Below are 24,363 nucleotides of genomic sequence, written 5' to 3'. Positions count from 1 at the left end.
GGCTCAGAAAAATGTTAAATATTCCATTGGGAAAGTGCAAGGCTTGTGTTTCTTGTTTGCTCACAATTTACAAGATGTTAAACAAAATGATGCAACTGTCAAAAAGCTTTTTACACAAAAGATTGCAGTTGGAATAATAAAAGTCGCACACACGTCATATTTGATGGAAAGCAAATGTCTCCTGGCATGCATGGCTCTGTGATGATGAGCAGAAAAAAGCACAAACAGTGCCTGTCTGAACACACGTGTTCACCCGTTTAAGGCCTCCACTTCAACACTTACTCAAACTATAAAAAAATAGCACCCACGTTATCGTACACATAGGTCACTCACACAATGCAGCCTACGCTGCAAACATGCAGCTCTTGAGAGAACATGTGGGAAGGCTGCTGTATTTAAAGAAGTTAAAAAAAGAGGGAGAAAATAAAGGAACTACTCACTACTGAACCCCACCCAACTCTGATCCAGTTAAAGAATGAAAGGCAGGGAAAGCAAAGGAAAAGCACGAGAGAGAACAGAGAGAACAGAGAGGATAAAAGACACGAGCAATGAATAAAAGAGGAGAAAAAGAAGAGGAAGACACAAGTCATGAGTTTCCACTTGATGAATTCTTGCCGTGGTTTACAACTGGCAGCAAACTGGAAAGTTTCTAAGTAACAAGCACAGGCAGATTTGAATGGATGGATGTGACTGTAGAGTGCTGATGTGCTCTGAAGTTTTTACCTGCTGGGGGTTGCTGGGCATGTAGGGCAGCATGGTGGACACGTGGAACATGACCTCGTAGCCCTGGTAGGTGGTGTACAGGGAGTGGGTGCCTGTAGAGTCCGCTGCAGATGCAAGAGAGACAATATTTACTGCGATGTTGGAGTAACAAACTACTCCTGGTTCAAAGAGATGCTTCTTGAAGGGACCATGACACTTGTGATTATGAAACTTGGCATGGAGGATTTGATGGTTGTTTCTCTCACTGAAAAAATCCATTTCTCTTTCAGTTTCTCTGATTAAAATGCTGCTGATTTTTTAATCTTATAATGCAAAGCAAAGTAAAACAAGATATCAAATTTATTACCTGATTTATTTAAGTTTCCTCTCACATGATTAACCTGAAGCATTGTAATTACATATTCTTAAAGCTAACTGCAGGATGAACTGGCCCACTCACATGGTTTTAAAATTCACTGAACTGATTAGATTTTCTCGAAGCACAGAAGACAGTAATCAAATGATATATTTATAATATTTAACCAAAAATAGTGCAGAATTTTTACCTTGTGATTCTGCAGCCTTAATAAAAGTCTAACGGCATCAGTTTGGACATGTGTAACAGGATTACTGCAGTGACTCAGGTGCTTAATCACACGTGACCTACACCGTGTTGTCCTAAAGGGAGCTGACCAAGCTCTTACTCTTTGTGTCCAGCTGTGCAGCGTATTTGGTGAATCCTTTGAGGAGCACTTGCTCCCCCAGCAGCTCCAAGAAGGCTGAGAAGGCCGGCGACGCCTCCTCATTGTTGTACATCTCCTCCTCTGTGCTCTGGCCCGCGCGGCACAGCAGAACGCCCACCTTGTGCTTCTGACTTAACTACGAGGCAGGAGAGAGAGATAACACTTTCATTACTCACACTGCTGAAACACCACATTCAGACAGAGGTGTCTGTGCTTCTGATGCAACTTAATGAAGACGTGAACGTTACAGATAAGACCGAATGTTTATCTGGATGCACTTAAACCGCCTACACAAAGAAAAACAAACCCACTGCTGGTAAAACACAGCTGCCTTGCACTGCATTCTCCATTAAATAAAAAGGGAAGATAACATGGCAAATCATTAAAGCTTTTATGGCTGTACACTCATGCTCAAACGCGTCATACCCTTCACTCACCTTCACTCAGCTTCCTGCTCTCAGTCAAACTTTGCCCTTTGTTCAGAACTAAAGATGTCAAACTTATAAGAGAAACTTTAAAAAGACTATCTTAGTATACCAAACACTGGTGTTTAAAAAACATCTTATTTCAGCCTATGTCTGAAACACTTAGTTTAAGCGGCTCCCTGTTCCACAAACTCCCTTCCCTCTGGCTGGCCAGCTGTCTGGATGCCTGTTTTGAGTAGTTTATAGACTGATTCAGGGCTTTCTACAACATACAGCAGTTTTAAAGTCTATACATACTTAATGTTGTTTCTTTTATCCATGTTTCAAATGTTGTAAAAAGCAGAACACCCCCTCTTTAAGTATTTCACAGCACTCACCCCTTGTTCGTCCAGTTTGAGGAGCTGCTCGGTGACTTTCGGCGCACTAACTGCCAGTCTCAAACAGGAGACGTTGAGCTCGGGGACAACCTGCTCCAGGACCTCTTTGAGCGGGAGACCTCGGACTGTGCCATGCCTTCCCGTGGAAGCAACAGCGTCCTCTAGTATGGAGCCTCGCAGGGTCACAAGCTAAATGTGGGGAAAGGGGAAGCAGCTTTATGAGATCAAACAAGTTAAAATGTTAAAAACATTGTAGGTTTAGTCATGACCTTTTTCCTTTCCCACTGATCCTTTCGGTATCCCAATAAAGATCTTTGAAATATAAATGTTCGGGATCCAATTCTATTACAATTGCAGATTTGATGTATGTTGCAGTTCTTCGATCCATTTTGGCGATTTTTAGTTTTCTTTTTTAACACCAGACCATGTGAAAAAGTTAAACGATGATAATGTCTACAGACTATATCAGGAGCCATATTTTCCCATAAAATGTACATCATGTGAGTCAGAGAGAAACATTTCACCCTCTGCTGGAGGAGAGTGGTAACTTTTTTCCAATCCAGTTTATAAACAAACACTGAAATGGAGAAATTAAATGTATTAAAAAATTTGACAAAGAAACCCAATTTTGATATTGTAAAACACTGCTGACCAAGGCCAAGACACTGAGCCTGCTCTCTGCTCTTCTGTTGCCTTTTATTTTCTTCAAATTTTTTTTTTCCTGTTTATTGATGTCAAGATTTTATCTTGGTTGTCTTCATTTAATTTTATATTGCATGATTCTTGTATTGCCTTGGTTCATATGGGTCAAAGTTTGTGTTCCATGTTTGAAGCTTGTGTTTGTTTTCAAGTTCTGGCTGTCAAAGCTGTTTTTAAAAAGTGCTATACAAATAAAGTAATTTTAAATTTTCAACTTTTTATCCCACCCTTGATGTTTATTCTACATTTTGTGTACCACCCTTTTCAAACACTAAGAAAAGCACCATGTAGTAGACAAAGTATCGATCGGGTCCCAGGTGTGGCTCAGATGAAGAACCACACCTCTGGAAATGGAGGGAGAAAGATTAGTAGCCTGGGAGCTTAATGTGGGTCCATTAGATGAGGGATGGTCTCTCCATTCATAATTGTGCCCTGAAGCCCTGAAACTACACACACACTCTCTCTGTCAAAGAAACACTCAGAAAAAGAGGGAGGGAGAGCTCTATGTGTAGGGTTTGAAGTCGAGCAGTATTGTGAATTAATATTCAGCTCAGTGTTGTGCCGCCACAGAGTGCTGCTCCCCGGTGAGAGGAAATTGACCTGCTTCAAAACAGTGAGACTGTAATAACCTGAGATACAGTGAGAGAGGAGCAGACTGTTCCTACTCACTGCACACACACACACAGACACACACAGCTTCATTAAAAATGCATGGCAGACTCTGGAGCTGGCAGGGGCCAGAGAGACAGATGAACCTTGGAGACTCGGGTGTGTCTCAGAGATATGAAGCCTGATTGACAAGAGGCTGAAAATTATGGAGCTGTCATTTCTGCTCGTTGGCATCAGTGCCACAGAAAAGTGAGCGACTGACATGCAGGTCAGCAATGTGTGTAAAAAAAAAAAAAGCAAGCATGTGAGGAGAAGAGGACAAAGAGAAAGTCCCTCCACCTTGCTGTGTCAGCACGACTGCAACGAATGAAATGATGTACTTTAGGAGGTTAGATATTTGAGACCAGCTGCAGCTCGAATGGGAGAGAATAAGTCTGCAATCAATCTCTTTTTTTATTCTGTGTGGGAACAGCGGGCCTTGGCATGCTGGCTGTGTGTGTTAGCTGAGCTCTGTGTACTTAGATGGCGGAGAGACTCCATTGTTGCTGCAGAGCTAAGGTGATGAGGCCAGGCAGCCATGTAATCCTGCTAAAAACAACACAACAGCAGCAGCAGCAGCAGCACGGAGCAAGACACTACATGTAGACAAAGAGCTGCTGCACACTTTACTGTTTGTTTAAGCAGCGACTTCGACTGTGATGGACAGGTGAAATATTAAGTAGGTCAAAGTGACTGTGACCTCACTGACACGGCTCACAAAAAAGAAGTAATAAACTTTTGAAACCAACTTTTAATTGACCAATTAATTAATCTTTCTTCTATTTCATAATCAAATCAAATCATAGAAGACAAAGAAAAGAGAAGAGAACATCTGGCAGTTTTCCTCAACTAAATATTAGTCTGATCAGGAAAAGGTTTGGCTGCCCTGAAAATAAAAAGTAGTAAATCATTTCTTTGTAGTCGAGTCTTTGAACAGGCAGACTGCAGAGATTGTTAACCGATTCTCCATGAACACCAATCCATCATTGAATGCATTTACAGTATTTGATCCATCAGAGTGGAAAAGTGGTTGGGTGTGCTCCCTCTGAGAGCCGGCCAAGCGCTTTGGGCAGAGCGGAGCAGTGTTTGGGGTTTGGCTTTTCTGTGCTCAGACCGGGCAGGTGGAATTTTCCACTGGCAGGGAGTGGGCGAAGGGGTGAGGGGGTGAGGTTGAAATCAGAGTAAACATGAGAGGAGGAGAGCCACAGGTAGATGAAGAATAAACTAAACTAGTGACTCACACACTTTTGTGCATACCTCACTGGTTCTGACGACGAGTCTGTACTGGTACTGGTCTTTCAGGTCTTTGGTGTCGTCCAGTTTCTCCCTGCGGATGCTCACGGCCACAGCACCCAACTTATCGTCTGTCCCAAAGTAGTTTGAGTGCTCTGTGAAGGACAAAGAAAGAGATTCAAAGTCTGAGTTTGTCATTTATTCATTCACAGATAAACAGACTTGAGTTGAATCTAGGTTTTGGGTTTTAGGATTTATAAACTTTGATTTTAGCCCTGTGAGGATTAGTTGGCTGCTCAATCAGCATATTGATTTGAAGCAACACCAATAACTGAGAACTGCTTTAGGTGCCATTTAAGTAAATAATCGCTGGTTATCTCAGCCTGATTTGATGCTAAAGGAATATTTGAGCTTTTTGGCCCCTGGTTGAGCTTAATAACCAACGTTAACCTGGGCTGTGAAGAATATTTTTCTACAGGTTTCTCAACCAAACATGGGAGAACAATAACAAGCAGACTTTCCTCTTTTCTACCACATAACTACTCATCTTGGTGATAAATAAATACAAAAGGGTTAACCAAAGTAAACCTATCCAGACATCTGATCTGATCTTTGTTCTTCTTAGTTAAACAAGCAACAGCAGACATATGAAATAAGGGCAGTTTGTTAGAAACAATCCCAGTCAGTTGTGCAAGGGAGCCTCAGAGCTTATGTTTGAAAACTGTACAGAAATTTACAGGAACTTAACCCAGGAACTAGGGACTATTCCCAGAACTATAAGCTATATATGAGCCATCTAAAACCCTTTCTTCAATAGGCTTGTTTTTAGCTGAAACAGGGGTCAGTCTGTGTTGCCTTGATGTTTAAGACAGCAGAGCAATCTGGTGTTTCACCGGTCGAAACACCCCCTTGCACTTGTCTCCTTTAAGTGTTAAAAAATCCATCAGCATGTGCAAGAAAACACAATAAAAATGCTCATAAAAATGCCAGTTTATCTTATTTTTCTATGGTATCTTTTTTGCTGAATGTTGCTGTCTTACTGCCCTCTTCTAGTCTGGCAGTGTGTTGCTATTACTTTTTTTTCAATACATCACTGGTCTGATTTGTACAAACAACCCAGGTCTTTTCCAATAGTCGAAATGCAGACAAACAATGGGCCACATAAACAAGTTATTTCTGGGGAATGTTTTCACTGCACCTTCTGGTCAAATCCACCTTGAAGTATCAACAACTGATCAAAATGTCATATTAAGATGAATTTCTGTAAGAGCAGAAATCAGAAAATATGTAAAGTTTGCAAAAAAAGCTGATTGTGGAGTAAGTATACATTTTGTGTGAGTGAAAGGAAGTGTTTTGGATCTGCCAAAAATATAATGAAAACCACTCAACTGTGTATGAAGGATTTTGTTATTCCAATCAGAGCAAAGCATTGTTTGTAAACTTGATGCTTCTTTGAAGAACATCCATTGTTTGTTTGGTTACTTTTTTGTAGCTTAGTGATGGCGTGTGCCATTATTTCTAAATATCAATGTTTATGTTCTGCATACCTCAAGATCATCAATCTGAGAAACAAATTTAAAAACTGAAAACATTTCTCAGAGATATTGTCCTGTCCATGTTTTAAGCTCCACATTTAAGCAGAAGTCAGGAGAATGCTGCAGGCAGAGTGGGAGTCGAAGACAAATTCTCAAAACACCAAGGGAGGAATCTAGCATGACAAGTATTCCTCCTCAACCCCCCCTCAACCGGTCGATGAACACGTTAGGAGACCCAAGCCTGCTCAGCTTCCACACCACGTCCTGTGGTGAAAATGTCAGCTTTTTGATGAGGCTTTCTGATGCTCACACATAAACAATCACGGTTAAGTTCTGGGGGACAGCTAAGCTGGAAATGAGTGAGCAGATGAGCATATTTTTGGAACGATAACCTTTATCTGTGTGGCTGCAGGCTTGTATCTCTCTCGCTCACACACATACATACACACGCTCGCTTGTGCACATGTGCTCCACAGCATCTGTCATTAATTAGCTGCTCCGCCGAGGGGGAGTTTCATCCACACCGTCTGAAGAGGTGATGTTGACAAAAAATGCCCACATGCACGCCCTGACAGAGGCTCACATCGTCACTCTGAGGTATGGTGTTACATCCGTCACGCAGATGTGAGACAAAGCTTCCAGTCGATGCTGTTAAGTGGCCGTTAGAACAGCAGGTGGTGTTTCATCAGCTCAAAGTTTGCTAACAGTCCAGTGGCAGGTACATGTGTAATAAAAACTCTGGGAGCATTGCCAGGTTGGCCCCCTCACTCTGCTCCAGACCAGCTGGGTATTAGCAGCCGCAGGATGACACTGAAGAGACGATGTGCACATAACAGCAGCAAGAAGTACGAGGAGTATTTCTAATATGAGACTTTGCTTCCAAGTTTTGATGAAAGCTTCGTTTGTGTAAAAGAATCTCCCAGAGTCCCAAATTTCATTGGCCTGCAAGGTTTGAGGTTAATGCAATGTTTTTCTTTACATTTCATTAATGATCTGTGTTTTTGTGTTATAAAAAATGATTGAATAGGTGTGTTATATCTTAAAGGTGCCATAAAAATTTAAAGGGATAGTTCAGTTTTTTTGAAGTGGGGTTGTATGAGCTCTATGTGACCACTAAGGACATTAGATACAGTAGAAAGTTGTCTCCTCTCCCTCAGTAAGACACAGACTGTAATCGATGGTGACGAGGAAATAGGCGCTAACAGGGAAAGACCGTACCAAATTCAAAGGCTATTTTCTCTGCCCACAAGAACTAAAATCAAAAAGTAATACCACAGTTCAAGAGTATGTTACATAAAATATTTTTTAAGTGCATTAAGTCTTCGGAAATATAAACATTTATCCAGACCTAACTAACTGGTCGTGTATCCTTCTGCGCAGCGCTAGTGCGCTCCGTCCCCCCTCCTCCTTTCAGCTGTAGGGAATGTAAACAAGCTATGCTTCGGGCGTCGATTACAGACATAAATGTTTATATTTCTGAAGACTTAATGCACCTAAAAATTATTCTATGTAGCGTACTCTTAAACTGTGGTATTACTTTTTGATTTTAGTTCTTGTAGGCAGAGAAAATAGCCTTTGAATTTGGTACCGTCTCTCCCTGTTAGCGCCTTTTTCCTCGTCACCATTGATTACAGTCTGTGTCTTACTGAGGGAGAGGAGACAACTTTCTACTGTATATAATGTCCCTAGTGGTCACATAGAGCTCATACAACCCCACTTCGAAAAAACTGAACTATCCCTTTAATCAACCTTTCCTACTTGAGATGTCATGCAAGTCTCTTTAACCATACATGCATGTCTGCTGTGCATGTGTCTCACTGTTACCTTTCCCATGGAAGTAGTCTCTGTAGTACCTGGCCCCCAGGTCTACATGCTCTATGCTGTACAGTTTCAGTCGCTCCAGTCTCGTAACCTGCTGTTCAACCGGAACCTCCAGCACGGACACACTAGCGTTACTCTTCCTCAGCCAACCCCTCAGCCCGTCTCCTCCGTCTCCTCCTCTCTCCGCTGACGAGCTGAGGAAGCTAATGTTGCGCTCCCCGTGGCCCCCAGTCTCGTTCAAAAAGTGGGGGCAGCAGAGGAGTAGAGGGCTAGAGCCATGGGCTCCTGGAGGCCCGTCCAGGGGCTCCATGGCAAGACAGGGTGTTGTGGATGCGGGGTCAAGGCTCACTGTCAGGTCTTCTATGCTGGAGTAAACTGGATCATTCACAGCTGAGGATCTGGAGACAGACAGGGACACTGAAGCAGCTGATGCCCCAGTGGCGGTGTTCCTCCTTTGGGCGGCATAACCACGCTGGGCTGTCGCCTCGTGGAGGTCGAACAGGATGCTCCGAGCATCAAAGTGGATGAAGCTTTTAGGGCAAATCCACGGTTTGTAAGAGGCCCCTTCATCATTAGTCTCTCCTTTACCCCCATCCAGCTCACCACGACTACTCCTTAGTTTCCTGAACAACGAAGAGGTGCCCAGTGATGACTCAGTCCCTCCACTCTTCTTCCTCACTCTCTCAGTCCCTTCCTTCTTCCCCGTCCCCCTGTCATCGCCACCTGTTGGACCAGGTGAGGGAGCTGAGGGGAGGGGTGTGCTCGAGTCCGGAGCACGCAGCAGCTCCCTGAGAGGTGCGGGTGCTGAGCTGCGCTGGTCGGGTCTCTCCTGATGGAACTGGCTGAGCATGTCGAAGAAGCTCTGCTCAGGAATGCCCTGGACGTCGATGGAGGAAGTGCTGCCATACTCTCTAAACAGGGTCCCCATCCCACCCCCTCCACGGACCTCCACCTGGGAGGAGCAAAAAGGCAGAATAGATAAGTTCAGTTTCCACTGTAGCAATGGGAATTTAAAGCTACGTTAAAGCTGCTGTTAATTAAAACGGAAGTGTTCTCTAAAAGCAACCACATGACATATAAGCAATATCACACCAGAGTGACATTAAGCCCTGCATGATGCTCCACTTCCAACCTTCAACTAAACCACTGCTGTGACAGTGACTAAATATTTAAGACTCACCTCGTTCTCATCCTGCTCGCTCAGCGTCACCTCACTGTTGGAGCGCTGTCTCAGTGGAGGAAACACTCTGAGGCTGAAAGGTGCAACTCTTTCCCCACCAAACACTCCTCTGTACTCAACGTCTTTGGACCGTCTTCTTGGCAATCGAGCAACTCCCCCCCGCACCAACCCCATGTCTGATGAAAAAACTGATGAGGAAACTGTATTTGAGCCGTCATCTCCATGGCGATTGTTGCCATTTTCAAGCAGCGACTCCCTTGACTGTGCACGCCGTGGTGGCCATTCTGCAATCCGCGCCCGGACACCCATTTTGGGCACAGAGATGCGTGGCTGGGTGGCCGGGTCTGTGAGGCCAGGAGCCGGGTGGCCATTGGGGGTGTGGCGAAATGGAGTTTGCTGGGGCAACCCTCCCCCTCCTCCCACTCCTCCATCTAGGAGGTCTGAGGAGGTGCAAGTGACCCCTCTGTCTCTGTAGCTGTTCATAACACCCCAGGAGAGCTCAGGGTAGGGAGGCTGGGGGCTGGCATCCCATGTCAGGAGGGGTGCTGGGAAAGAGGGAGAGGCAGGGCCCCACGCACACTCTGCTGGCGGTGCTACGTCCTCCAGCTCCCAAAAACATTGCTTAAAACTGTCAGGACTTCACTGATCCATCAAGGACCAGTTTTAGTCAGGATCTGTCCCCCTTCCTCCACTTCTGTCAGTCTGCAGCAGATCTGAGAAGAGAGAAGACAAAGAAGAAAAAACATCATTACAAAGAAGATGAGATCTGAAACACTTTTCTTAATCATAAAATAATGTGACCCCAATTCTCTCCACAGGTGTAAAGAACAGCTGAGCACTAAATTCAGGAAAGAGCGAATAAGTCAACTATGAAACGCTGTAAGGATGATAAGAGGGAGAGAAAATAAGGTAAGGGGATGTGACAGAGGATTTCTCCCGTTGAGGCTAATCTTCAGGAGGCTGACAAGGGATATTATTATCACACACTCAGTGAATTCATCAGCATGTGTGTGCTCACACAAACACACATACACCCACAGGGCAGAAACACTGTGGCCGCTGTGCTACAGAATTAAACCACTGAAACACTTCAGCTCATATCATCAGTCTAGAAAGTAAACATTTCAACACTGTTGTCTGGTTCTTGTTCTGCAGAGTGAAACTCACTGACTTTTAAAATGTAGAAATTAAAATGAACTTTTTGAGGGACAGAAAGGGGCAGAGAGTGACCAAACAGAGGGGGGGAAATGAGGTAAATCCAGAGTTGTTGAGTATAGTCAAGAAGAGAGAGCAAAGAGGAGAGCTGAGGACTGAGCAGTGAACCACAGCGGCATGCTTTGATGTGACGGTTCAGCTGCACTGAAACAGAAAATTCCAACTATCATTAGAAAACGGTTTCACTGGCAAACACCCAAGTTTGATTTTAATTTCATCTCATTTTATCTCATCTCGTTATGTAGCAGACTTACTTTGCAACTCAGACTTGTCTTTTGGGTGTGTTTAAAGCTCTTCTGGTTAAGTAAATGACTAAAAAGACTTAAGAGTGGCGGTGATGCATAAACATACATGTGATGCTGTTGCATCCCAGAGACATGAGCAGAATGATGTATGAATACTTAAGACACTGCCGGTGCTTGCAACTAGCAGCACTTCGTCCCAGTGTGGGCTAACGCTAAACTAGCTAAACTAGCTAATGCTACTTCCACGAACAACAACATGAAAATGCTGACTGTAAAATACAAAATAAGTAAATAAAAACCCTGCACACCCTATGGTTTGAAATTTCATAAAACAAATGTGCAACTACTTAATGTTCAATAAGTTGTTCATTAGAAAAAGCTAAAGGCTGTTTCAGTGTAGCTTTTGGGTTTATGTGACAGAAGTAACAGCTGTAATGCCACATTTAAGGTTTCGAACAATAGCTTTCTCCTGTTGCACCTATTTTTCTGTTTTGGGATCCTTTTTTTTTTCTTTTAGGAGGAGCTTATACTCAAAGGGAATTTTAGCCTTTTAAAGCTGCTAACTCTTTTGGGGATTTAAACTGTCATCAGTTAAATAAAAAACACCCGTCTATGCTTATTGTTTAAAGATTAAAAACGAAACCAAATAAAATATAAGGAATAAAAACCTTAATGCTCACTAAAAAATAAAACCAATATCAGTTTCACAGCTGAGGGTTTTAAATGCTTTTCTTCCAGCTCAATGTCTAAAATGTGCTCATTCCATCCATCTCTGCCGTGGCCAAACTGCTGGGTTTTCATGAATTTCCTTTTCCATTCTCCAGTTTCTGCCTAATCCCATTCTCTATTGAGGTCTCCATTTCCAGATTTAAGCTCCTTTCTTTTCATAAGTCTCCCTTCAAATGGCCAAAGACTTTCAAACTCTACACCAAATTTGGCTTTGGATCCCCTCACCACTGATGTATGAAACCCAAGTATCATTCTTATTTTGCAGCACAATGTGTGATTTAACACCATTACAGGTTCAGTCATTATTCAGACGGCCACATTCTTTTAAATGCCATAGTTGAGACCTCTGTTTGGTGGTAAATCACACCAGAGCGCTCACATCTGACCTCCTAAAACAAAAGATTTCTGTGATTTATTTCAACATTCAACCACGAGCAATAAGCTGTTAAATAATTTATACTCACATCTATGTTAAATTTTGGCACATGCACTGATGTAGCTGTGGATCATGGAAACACTGTGGTTTAAAATCAGGAGTTTGAACAGAAAGCTCAACATTTGAATATTTCCAGGAACTTTTGCCGCTTGCACTCATTCAACATGACGACAATTTATGTTGGGAGAACAAATTTCTGTTTGTCTTTCTCCAGCAGCCTGGTTTTCTCTGAGTTTTACAAATGTCGACTCATAGGGTGACTAGCTCTTTATGAGGTCCAATTTGCATAGAGTCAGGCTTTTCATTGTGTCAAACAGCTCGGAGTGCTTGGTGTGTGTTTTATGATACACAGCGCCTTTTATGAGTCCTCGCTGGATTCATTTTTGGCTTCAAGACTGCATTACTCATTCACTCATACACGCACACAAGCACCATCAACAGAACTCATTCACAGCAAACAGAATCCCCCTATAGTCACACAGATGTGGAAATGTATTACGTCTTTGTTTTAGGACAACCCAAGACACTTCCAGGCAAATGGCTCCCGCTCTAATCGTGCTTTCTGACAGAGTCTGTCCTCATCCTTAGGGCTGTCCTGTGATCCACTATCAGGCCCAATCCCAGATTATCCGGCCCCAGCTGCAGGAGCTGTAGAATGGCTTCATTATGTGTCTGATGAAGGAGGCGATGGAAAGAGAGAGGTCGGAGTAAGTGGCTTCTTCTGTCAGAGTTGTCTGCCGCCCAGCCTATCAGTGAGAAATATGACAGACTATGTTTGATGGGCAGTCCAGACTCTCTGGAGTCTTCCCTTCAAGGGGTTTCCGGCCTTCATAACACAAATTCACAACAACACACAGAGTCTGCAGTTATGCTAGCAGCTCTGTGTGGCTGGAAACGGAGAGGTGCCTTGCATTAAAAGTTCATGGTTAAAGGATAAGTTTGGTTTATACAGCTTTTACATTGTTTATAGAATGAAGTAGAACAAAATACTCACCCAGAAGGCTTTTCTGATCCAAGCAGCGCTTCGGGAGATATTTAGATCCAAAATCGTGCAGCGGACGTCCGTATAATGGGATCCATCGGGGCATAGACAGCGCCGCTCCTAAAACTGCATTAATCGTCCAAAAACTCATGTTTTTCACCAATATTCCATCATGGTCCGCTCCGGGTTAGTCCTCTGCTGGAGTCTGTGTCACTCCAGACAGCGCTGTGTGGCTGAACTGACCTCTGAACGGACGAAGACTTTGTTTATGTTTGCCCCTCAAGGAAAGGAGGAAGTAACACAAATAACACAAATTCATAACAAGACACGGAGTCTGCAGTTATGCTAGTAGCTCTGTGTGGCTGGAAACAGAGAGGTGCCTTGCATTAAAAGTTCATGGTTAAAGGATAAGTTCCTTTGCCCCTCAAAAAAAGGAGGAAGTGGAGTCAGCTCTCCAGAGAGTACTGAGCATGTGCGGAGGGGTAAATGTAAACAAAGTCTTCGTCCGTTCAGAGGTCATTACAGCCACACAGCACTGTCTGGAGTGACACAGACTGCAGCAAAGGACTAACCAGGAGCAGACCATGATGGAATATTGGTAAAAAACATGAGTTTTCGGACGATTAATGCAGTTTTAGGAGCGGCGCTGTCTATGCCTCGATGGATCCCATTATATGAACGTCCGCTGCATGATTTTGGATCTAAATATCTCCAAAGCACTGCTTGGATCAGGGAAGCCTTCTGGGTGAGTATTTTGTTCTACTTCATTCTATAAACAATGTAAAAGCTGTATTAACCGAACTTATCCTTTAAGGTTTTGTTTTGTGTTGTGCAGCCTATGGTGTGCATGCAGAACTACAACCCACAAGGTTGCTGTTTGAGTCCACCAAATATGGAATTATTTAGGGCTGGGATGGTATGCTATTCTCGGGATTCAATTCTCTTAAGATTTTTGGGGTGCCGATTTAAATTGTGACTCTTCGATATCTACGATTTTTGCAAATTTTAGTTTGCTTTTTTAACACAAAGTTAAGACTATATCAGGGGCCCTATTTTCCCATGAAATGCCCATCACGTGAGTCAGAGAGAAACATTTCACCCCTCTGTGGTAACTTTTCTCCAATCCAGTTTATAAATATAGACTGGGATGAAGAATTTGAATTCGAAAAAAAAAAAAAAAAAAGTTTTTTTGACAAAGAATCACAATTTTGATATTGTCAAACAAAAAATCCTGGGGTATCGACTTTTGATTTATTTACCTAAACTTAACCTAAAGCAGGCAGTTTTTTTCCCTTACAGACTGAATAAAAACACCAGGTGACAGGAATCCTGGGTTAGAGAGACTTCTGTAGGCAAACCTTTAGGAAACCATCCAATCACATGACAGAAAGCACAGAATTTGGCAAATGCTTTCAATAGCAGGGGTTAGGGTTGTTTTGCAAATAACCACTCTATGATTCTCTTATTAGCTAAGTAATGCTGAAGCTAATTGCATGTTTGGCATGGTGTTACTCATAAAATACACTTTTTCTTGCATAACATGACTGTAAAAAGCTCCTAATGGTCATCAGATTTGTCTCAGTCTGGCTCTGTAACATTCACCACATCTCAAAAGTTCTTTCTTTGCTTTCTCTGAATTCTCCGTTCATACGCAAAGATGTTCATGATAAGACTGTGGGGTTGTGCGTCCCTTGTGACCCAAGTGAAAAAATTAATACTGCCATCAGCTATTTGTCACAAATTCCAGAGTAACAAGTTGTTACAAGCAACTGATAAAGTTAACACGGGAAATGGATTGGATATGATTACAAGCCTGCCAAGATGTTTGCAATGGATCGGAGTGATGGATTGGTTGTCTAACTTGGAGAATTCATCATAGAGTGGATGTACAGTCTCAGCGCTTGAATCAGTGAGTGGGAGCCTCAACTTTGAGTCCAAGCTCAAACCAAATCTGAGAGACTCCTCAGGAAATGAAAATGGCTCTAGACAACACAAATCACACAGAGTATGGACATTAACTTAAACCACACCACAGAAGTGTGTTAGAGGTCAATGAACTTTACAGCCTGTTAAAATGCAAGAGTTAATGATAACAAGTTTGCTCCATTTGAGAAATAAAAAGCTGTATTTTTCACCTGCAATAAAACAAAATCAAAGAGTAGCTTGAAAAATGTAATCCAGGGAAAATCCCTCCAATTAATGGAGATTAATTTTTTCTTCTCACGTAAGACCTGTGTGCACACACACACACGCACACAAAGCTTTGGCCCAGACTTCAGAGGATAAAGTGCAGACATTTAATGCCTTTTAATTACTCACCTCACATATAGTAATTAGTCAGATGTGGAATACACCTCCCATGTTTTGACTCTCCCTGTCTCTCCCATTCATGCTCCCTCCCTCCCTCCTTCCGCACACATGCCCACATCAGGTTTGCATGATGCAGGCTTGGCCCGAGCACCGCAAACACACACAGAGCTGGTAATTACACTGGTTAGATGGTAGTAATGACAGAGTTAGCGGAGGAGTGCAGCTTCCAGAGGAATGAGAGTGCTTGATGTGGAGGAGGTGCCTGCTCCTGCTGCTGCTGCATGCTGGTACGTCAGACATGTGCAGGCAGACCTGAGATCAGTGAAGAGCTGAGACAACTGCAGAAGACTCAGATACCTGCCATATGTTTCTGTGTCTGCCAAAACAGAAAGCTGTTTAATTACATTGAAGATTAAAGCAGGGATGTTAGTCAGCAAGCAAAAGTCAAGAGAGATGTATGTTCAAGACAAAAGGCTTCTGAAACTCCACCACAACAATGTTGGGACTATTGGAAACAAACGCAGACTTTTACTGCTTACAATGCGTCAACGCAGCTCAAATAGATTTTAAAACAAGTTGTAAAACCTCCCAAAATAAAAAGCTATCAAATCCACATCCATATAAAAACATCAGCAGCAGTTACCAAGTGTTTAAATTAAGCAGCAATGCCAGAGTGCTTGCTAGATTATGGGCTGGCTTGACAAACAGATGGTGGTACATATGACTGGCAGATGGCAGACGGGAGCACGACACTGTAATACAACACAATACAGCACTGGCAGCACTCGTGGCACCCTGTCTCTTCTGACGGAGCGGACAGACCATGTGGGGCTGCCATCAGGTCTGCCTTGACCCTGAAGTCAACCTGAACAAACTCATTCTGAGGTGAAACATCACTGAAGTTAAAAGCAAGACAAGTGACAACTATTTCAAAGGTTATTAGAGGTCATAAACTGAAGACACAAGCTTACATAAAAAACATCCTCAGGTCATGTGAGATTGTTTGTAAGGTGTGTTCAGTTGGCACCCCGCATGTCATGTTTTTTCTTTCAAGTGTTTGTCATCCATCCAAAGGAAATGAAAAACAAAGCTGTGGATTTCTAAATTGGCTCGCATCACACTGAAAATATCAAACTTGAATTACTTGCGTCATAAGGAAAAATGAAACACAGCGAAGGCTTTAACACAATATCATCCTCAAACAGAACAAATTAAGCAAAACATGGTCAGAATTCTTTGGAGTTACACAACTGTAATATTTAAACCACAGGGTCCAACACATCCAAAAGACTTGGTCTTAGCTGGGAAACAAAACTCGCAGGAGCTTTATGGGGTATGAGCCAAGTTTTGAGTTCAAGCTCACAAAGGAAGCTTTCACAGAGGAAAAGACTGCATTAGCCAAAACCACTTTGATCATACAGAGTGTGAGTTTAATATAAAGAGGGCGACTGAAACTCAAACAGGTCTTTGTGGTCACAGTCTATGGACTTAAAGGACATAAGACTTGATGCCGACTTGCACAAGCTGGCATCAGTGGGGTGAAGATTCTCACAAACTGACTGAAAGATCTTGGATCTTGGATTTTTCAAAATGAAAAGCACTTGTTTTGACTGCTTTATCTGGTCTTATCATCTCTCTGCTAACAGATTTACATCAGGCCTGATCTGTAAAAGTGTGAGAATCAAGAAACAGAGACACGTTTAGTCTATTACTGACTTCAAACCCTGCCAAATGTAGGTGTGAACAGGCTGCAGAGCCAATATTTTCTTCTTTTGTTGTTAACACAGTTTGCATTCTCCAACAGCTGTTAGAGTACTTCAGCTAGCATATGTATGCAATATTGCAACTAGGCGCTGTTAAAGTGGGTCAAAAATAGTACTTTTAAAATTCCAATAAAGTATGCAGTAACTTTTTTATTTTGTGAAAAATAAATTAATGTGTGTGTCTGCTAGGGTGAGTTCTGGGGGAATGACAGAGGGCAGCGCATCACTGGGGTTGGGTTTTTATCCCTGAAACACCTTGAACAGGTGCTTCAGAACAGCATCTCTAATCAAAACAAGACAAGGCGGGGTTAGGAAGCACCATTTAAGAGCAACAGGCAGAGGCCACGCGAAAGTCATGACCTTCCCTAATGAACACTGCCTCACATTTTTGACGATATGTGCTTTTATTTTGAAAAGACGCAATGATCCTCAGCTTAATCGTAAAGTTGCATAGCTACATCAATAACAATGATTGACAGTAAAATAAATGATCAAAGTATCCCCCAGCACCCTCTATGGAGGGATAAACTTTTATGTTGTTGTAGAGCTGCTCTCTATCTTACCAGCAAGCAGGAGTTGAGGGAATACTTGGTAAACATGTGAGAAGTAGAGGAAACAAGTGAAAGATGCAAAGAAATCACCAACACTGCTGAAAATTTATCTTCTTTTGTGATGTTCATTTAGCTGCTTATTTGATAAATGTAAACAAGGGAAGTAAAAGGAGGATAGTGCCCTCTGCTGTTCAACATGGGTGCTGTAATTTTCATCTCATTAATTTGAATTGTCTCTTAAAGGATGCGCCAAATCTCAACTCCCTATAAAGGATAAAAAGTTGAAGTAAAAGGGTGTAATTTGACCTTAAAAAATAAAAGAAGTAATTAATTATATGAAAACTTGCCACAAAGAGCTCTGCAACACGAGACTCAAAATCAAACCTCATGAGGTCTCCTCCACATTCATAAACAACCAAACTCCACAGGAAGCACAGAAAACAACACTGACATATCAGAACACTGAGCTGGAAGGAAACACACAGCAGCCTGTGACTCTGGTCTAAATTTGGGCTTACAGTCTCTGTGGCTTATCTAAAGGCGACATCTCCCCCTCAGACTGAAGTTTTACTTTAGCCACTGCTCTCCCCGTCACCCTGCTTTCCTTCCCTCTCACTCTCCTCCCCGGCTGCTTCCTCAAGACTCCCCCAACCCGGCTGTCATTGTCTCCACTGATTTCCGTCTACATTGTTATGTTGAATTGCGCTGATGCTGCTAGTGTCACTTCCATCTGACGGTCCGTCCATCAGACTGCTCTCCCATGACACTGACACAGCTTGTGAGGAGGAAGAAGAGAAGGAGGAAGGAGGAAGGGGAGTGTTTGGGATGAAAAGACCAGAACATGTTTAACAAGTTAAGATTTAAACACCACAAACACTCCACACAACATGGGCAAACTGGGCTTTTGCGTGACAAGCCGGATGTTTTGCATCTAGTTGGAGGATCACAGATCACGCAGCCCACATCAACGTTCATCATTATTCACTTGTTTGGCTGCAGGAGAAGAAGCAGAGGAATGGTGGTGTGAAAACAAGGAGGAGTTGAGGAAAAACTGAAGCCAGGTTTTGATGAGTAAGTACATGTTCCTGTACAGTGCTTGGGTATGATGTTCAACACTGACAGATTTGCCAAATTATGTAAAATAATCGAAACCATGCCAGATGATAATTTGTCTTTTCCTGTCACATCCACTCATCAGTGCTGAAGGACATTTCAAACAGGCAAATGGCCAATCAAGGATTCACAACTTTTGAGGACTTGTATAATGACAGCCTTTTCAAACCACACACAAATGCTTGTGAAGAACCAGTTCAAGCATAATACTTGCTTTACTTTTTTGTCTGTTTTTTTTTGCTATTTTTTGGCGGGGGGACTTGAAAATTCATGGATAACTACATAATTTATAGTTTAGCTTTAAAGATATTGTTTTGATCATAGTAGTGGATTGGTGGATGAACCATCACAGAAACATGAAAAATATTTAAGTAAACAGAAATATACTGATATACTGTTAGTCAAGGGCAGCAGGGGCAAACACCTTGCACTAGCCAGCCATTGTTGCTTTTTGCTCTGAGACCTGAAACTCAGGACACTTTTGTGGTTGTTTAAGTTAAAACATTAAGATTTTATTGTTTCACATGCATTGTTCAATGATTTTCAATAAAAAAAGATTGGTACATTGAAAATGTATGCTGTTGGTTATAAAAAATAAAAAATATAAAATCTGTATCAGCCCAAATCTGTATCGGCAGGTCAGGCTCTTGAAAGATCGGTGATCGGCCAGAAAGTTGTGACTGGTGCACCCCTAGAATTTTTCATCCGCCTTGTGTGCAGTAAGACCTCACGTGCCATTCAGCGTCAACCACTCTGTGCAAGTAAGTCCATTTGTATTCCCACTTCAAACTACACAAGAAAGATTGAACACTCCTTGTTGTCAAAGTTTCACCCCAACAGACTGATGATAGTGCGATCCTTCTTTCACTGACCTATTAATGTTCATAGGCCTGTCAAGATAATCAATAAATCAATTGACCAAACGATAAATAAAAACGTCCTCAGTACGTTTGCCAGCCTCGATAAACTGACTCGTGCATGCATGTTTGTTTTCCTCCTCTCTTTCGACCAAAGAGGCTGAATGAGAAGATGGCTCACTACGTCTATCTTTCCTAACATCGGGGTGCATAGGTTCTATAGCAGATTTAGCAGATTTATAGCGGAGTGAGCATCTGTCAAAAATGCAATCTTTGGCATTTTTTGCGACGGGGCTGCTCGCTCGAACACTCGGAGAGAGCTGAAGCAAGCGTCCAGAGGGGTAAGGAGGAAACACACGCTAATGTGAGTGATGGCACGAAAGATACGGTTCTGCCACAGTCCCAGTGTGGGAATATTTTGTTTTTTATCAGAATGAACAAAGTGTGAGCTCATGAACACCAACAAGCTGATATGTCGCATTTGTTTGAAAATAGTGGCGACGAAGAAGAAGAAGGGGAGGTGCAGTGGAGCCTTGTTCTTTGACAATCCGCTCTTACTGAGGCTTTTGGTCTGCAAAGTAAATAGAAATAAAAGCGCCAAATGGTGGGCGCTCAAAGACAGCTACATTGCCAAAGAAATGCAGCCCTTCAATACGGTTGAAAGCCAGAAATTTTAAAAATGTTTGACAGACAGTACGGATTGACTGGGAAAAAGGACATGTTACAAACAATTCAGGAACTGTATAAACTCCCTTTTATTTAGGCTCTAGTTTTTATTGTTGTGTTTTTTTTTGGAGTTTCGATTTTTCTTTAGAGACAGGGTCTATGTTTTATTGTTTTTGATTAGTATTAATTATTTTCAATGACATGTATTTTTTTCTAAAAGAGAGTCCATTTCATTTTCATTGTATTTTTTTTCTCTTTCTTGTTTGTTAAATTTATCCTATTTTTTGTTTAATTTACTTTATTTTAAAGATCCTGACCTTTTAATTACAGTTAAATACTCTTAAGAAATTAAAGTTTCTTGCTTTTGATATGGTGAACTCACTTTATTATCCCATTTATCATAATTACATCAATGAAAAAATGGAAAATGGAATGAAAAAAAATGGAAAAATCAAAATAATATTGACAATAATATCATTTATCGGCAATAATATTTTGGAAAATTATCGTCTAGCAAAATTTGTTATGGTGACATGCCTAGATGTTCAACTCAATGTCAAGAACGAGCAGCAACAAAAGACATAAGAGGCACATTTTTTTGTCATTTAACTTATTGGTGGCAGCCTTTGTGTTATGATTGGATGGCTACAGCAGCTCTCCATCATGAAAGAGGGTGTTCAGCAAGTGACCTGCTTTTCATTATCAGTGCTAAATGCAGACAAGGAAGCGCTTTATCGACTAAATAGCCGAGCAGACAGCTCACCCCTCCAAAGCAGAAAAATATCCAGGTCATCAAGTCTATTAACCTCTTATCAAGTCTTTGGACCACAGGGAACAGCTTAGGCATGGAAGTTAAATGACCAGTAAAAATCTGACACATTTTATACATTCGTCATTTATGAGTGAGGAAGAAACTTTCTTTGCACAAACAAGAAGCAGAAAGGGTAAAATGGGTAAAAACACAATGACGTCAGACCAGCCAGATAAGCTCACAGATCACAGGGAGAGGAAAAATGATAAAATTAATATTAAGCACAAGTTGATGACACTGAACTCTGACTAATCTTTGGTTTAAAGTAATGGAGTTACAGACTGAGAAAACCACATGATCTCAGATTAAAACGAACGAAATACAAGTTCCTACTCAATTATCTTGCACACACTCACACACATATCTGCAGCAAAGAATGTACCAAATTTACCTCGCCTCCAGCTGTGTTGTATGCAGGTGAAGCAGGGGTTTGACGTCACAGTGCAGGCGATGAAGGCTCAGTGTTTCACTCTGGAAGAAAAAGGAGGAGAAATCAACATCTTGTTAAAGTGAATTCCACTTAAACTTTACATTTCAAACATACATTTCATCGAAAATAAACATCCTTTTATTGTTTAAGCTGATGTATATGTCTATATATTTATGCAGTCTAATACAAACACCATTTAGATTAAAAAATGCTGCTTTTTGTGTCAAATATTGATACACTATTAAATGCGACTTAGGTTTGATTAATAGTGATTTATTAATTATAAGGCCTCTAATTTATTTGACAATTTTTAAGAAAGCTCCACCACTTTTTTGTCTCTTCTTCATTCTTTACATATTTAGAGTTCAATTTAATCAATATTTGATACCTTTGGTATTTTGTACATTCAAGAATGGGAAGTGATTTTTTTCAACATTAACTGTGTGTTGGTTATTATCTGGGCAGCTGTTCCCCTTTCCACGCTCATCAGATCATCTTCACAGACATGTCTATTGTTTATGAGAAGTCTAAGTTGAGATACCTAAGGCAGTCTTACTGCACAGCATCTGTACTGTAAACACACAGACTGGCATGCAAGCACACAAGATTAAACCCCCATGCAGCATCTTTCTTCTGTAAAATCTGCGCTGTTCCAATATTAGCCCATGTGTTGTAAAAAAATGTATTCATTCCTGTGTGTGCACACATTTGTATACAGAAAAGGACACACACGCTGATTGTGTCTCCATTAATCTCTCTGTCCAGCTTCAACATAACAACCCTGGATGAAAACAGGAAGTAAAGTAAAGGAGGTTGTGCTGTTTGATTAGAGGTCATGGGGCCTGAGAACAAAGAGGGGGGGTTGGGGGCATAAGTAGGACATGTGGAGGGGTGAAGTGAGGCCAGAATGGGGGGGGGGGGGGGGGGGGGGGGGGGGGGGGAATCAGCAGACATGATATCCTGAGGGAGAAGCCAATTACTGTCAGACGAATACAGTTCAAATCAATACTGATCAATCAGGGTCTACTCACCCTGTGACAGTGAGCATACTAACTATATGTCTTTGGTGTTGGGAGGCAGGGGGGAATAAAAGAGGGATGGGGGTAATAGGGGTCAGAGAAAGAGAGAGTGTCTGTGTAGCAGAAGCCGCATGTCCGTGCTTAACAAATCAGCAGCGTCAGCGTGGATTTAAAGCTCAGGCTTCACTTTGCTGCCCCGAGGCTGAAATTAAAAATGTAAGTGAAAACTTTCAGAGCATTGAGTTTGAGACTCTAGATTCAAAGTAGTGGTATGCATTACCTCACATGCAGACTAAAAATTAAGAACTGATGGAATCAAACAGGGAAACACATCAGCAGAAAAACACCCTCAGAAGTGTGCACGTGGCAGCTGCGCTATCAAGTTGACTGTAAGCTTACAGCATGTGACAGGTAAAGCCTAGGCCCGTATGCACATCCAATCATTACACAAACAAGACAAACAAGTCATTACGTTCTGTTATGAAGGCCCCGTTAAGCCTTAGCCTTAGCGGCATGCACGACTGCAAATAACTGGCCAATTAACTGATTGCACCATGAAAGTGATGCAGATACAGATGCAGAACATCATATGCTGGGACACTTCCTAGAAAATTCAGATTCAACAAATTAATATCCCAACACCTTTATTCTTTCCAATAGGATTCATTTGATTGCTAAATCAAATTTCATATTTTCTTGCCTGTCAGCTATATTTAAAACAGCCAAACAGGTGCAGCGGTCCTGCCGTTAGCACCTGTACAGGTGGGGTCTACTGTCATTAAATTTATTGCCCTGTTAGGGCGTTAGCCTGGTTTATAATGCTTATTAAGTAAATGGAGTCAGTTTTCATTGCTATTGGCTGGTGAATCCATAAACTAGGGGTAGGAGAAAAAAAATCGAAAATCGCTATTTCAGGATTTTTTTTGTTTGACAATATCAAAATCAGAATTCTTTGTCAAAAAAATGTTTTTTCAAATTCAAATATTTCATTTCAGTCTCTTTTTAAAACCTGGATTGGAAAAATGTTACCACTTTTCTCCAGCAGAGGGTGAAATTTTTCTCTCTGACTAATGTGATGTGCATTTTATGGGAAAATATGGCTCCTGATATAGTCTGTAGACATTACCATCATCATTTAACTTCTTCATATTGTCTGGTGTTTAAAAAGCAAACTTAAAATTGCAAAAATGGTAAATATCAAAGAATCACAACTTAAATCAAATCGGTAACCCAAAAAACGTAATGGAATCGGTATCGTGAGAATGGCATATCGTCCCAGCCCTACCAATAATGTTGTAAAGACAGGAAACATGATGTTGCCACAAGCCCTGTTGCCATTGTTTTGATAATTACATTTAGGAAGAGGTACACATCATGCTAGAGCTACGCAAACCTATTGCATAGGGTGCAACATCAATTCAACGCAGAGGTATAAACCAGGTCTAAGATGTCTTTAATGATACAGATGAGGGTTTGTTTGGTGAAAGCTTTTAAACTAGATCAGAGTTCTACCTGAGTTATTCAAACTTCCAGGTGTTTTACATCGAATTTTTGCATAAAAAGTTGTCATACAAGCCGCCGGCACCTTGCTCATGGGTCACAGTCTCAAACAACGCAGTGAAAGTGGTAAGAAGCTCAACACCAGGAAAGAAAGGAATCACACTGACATCTTGTGAACCACATGCACACACCACAAAACACAGCCTCATGAACTGCCACAGAGTTGACTCATCACCTCTGTGACACAAGCTCCACTGAAAATGTTTGGTATGTGGATCAGACAGCTGGTGTTTTTAGTTATGCGCCTGAACCTGTGAACTAGATTCTTTCTTCTTTTTTATGTCAGCAAAACACAAAGGGAGAGATGCTGGAT

At 41.7% G+C, this 24,363-nt stretch overlaps 1 protein-coding gene across 1 annotated transcript in view; it reads right to left on the bottom strand.

The window, feature by feature from the left end:
* sipa1l3 (signal-induced proliferation-associated 1 like 3) overlaps nt 1–24,363 on the bottom strand; it is a 75,325-nt gene that overhangs the window by 15,487 nt on the left and 35,475 nt on the right. Inside the window, exons 2-8 of the mRNA XM_074679436.1 lie at nt 21,433–21,512; nt 9,364–10,076; nt 8,187–9,135; nt 4,852–4,982; nt 2,248–2,436; nt 1,407–1,581; nt 724–827 (exon numbers count right to left, since the gene is read on the bottom strand). Coding sequence (XP_074535537.1) covers nt 724–827; nt 1,407–1,581; nt 2,248–2,436; nt 4,852–4,982; nt 8,187–9,135; nt 9,364–9,846 — 2,031 coding nt within the window. The 5' untranslated portion in view covers nt 9,847–10,076; nt 21,433–21,512. The remainder of the gene's footprint in view (nt 1–723; nt 828–1,406; nt 1,582–2,247; nt 2,437–4,851; nt 4,983–8,186; nt 9,136–9,363; nt 10,077–21,432; nt 21,513–24,363) is intronic.

The sequence above is a fragment of the Halichoeres trimaculatus genome, unplaced genomic scaffold (assembly GCF_033239565.1).
Source record: "Halichoeres trimaculatus isolate MK-OKI-2021-1 unplaced genomic scaffold, fHalTri1.1 fHalTri1_scaffold_9, whole genome shotgun sequence".
Classification (NCBI taxonomy): Eukaryota; Metazoa; Chordata; class Actinopteri; order Labriformes; family Labridae; genus Halichoeres; species Halichoeres trimaculatus.
This window is presented reverse-complemented; position numbering and strand designations above follow the sequence as displayed.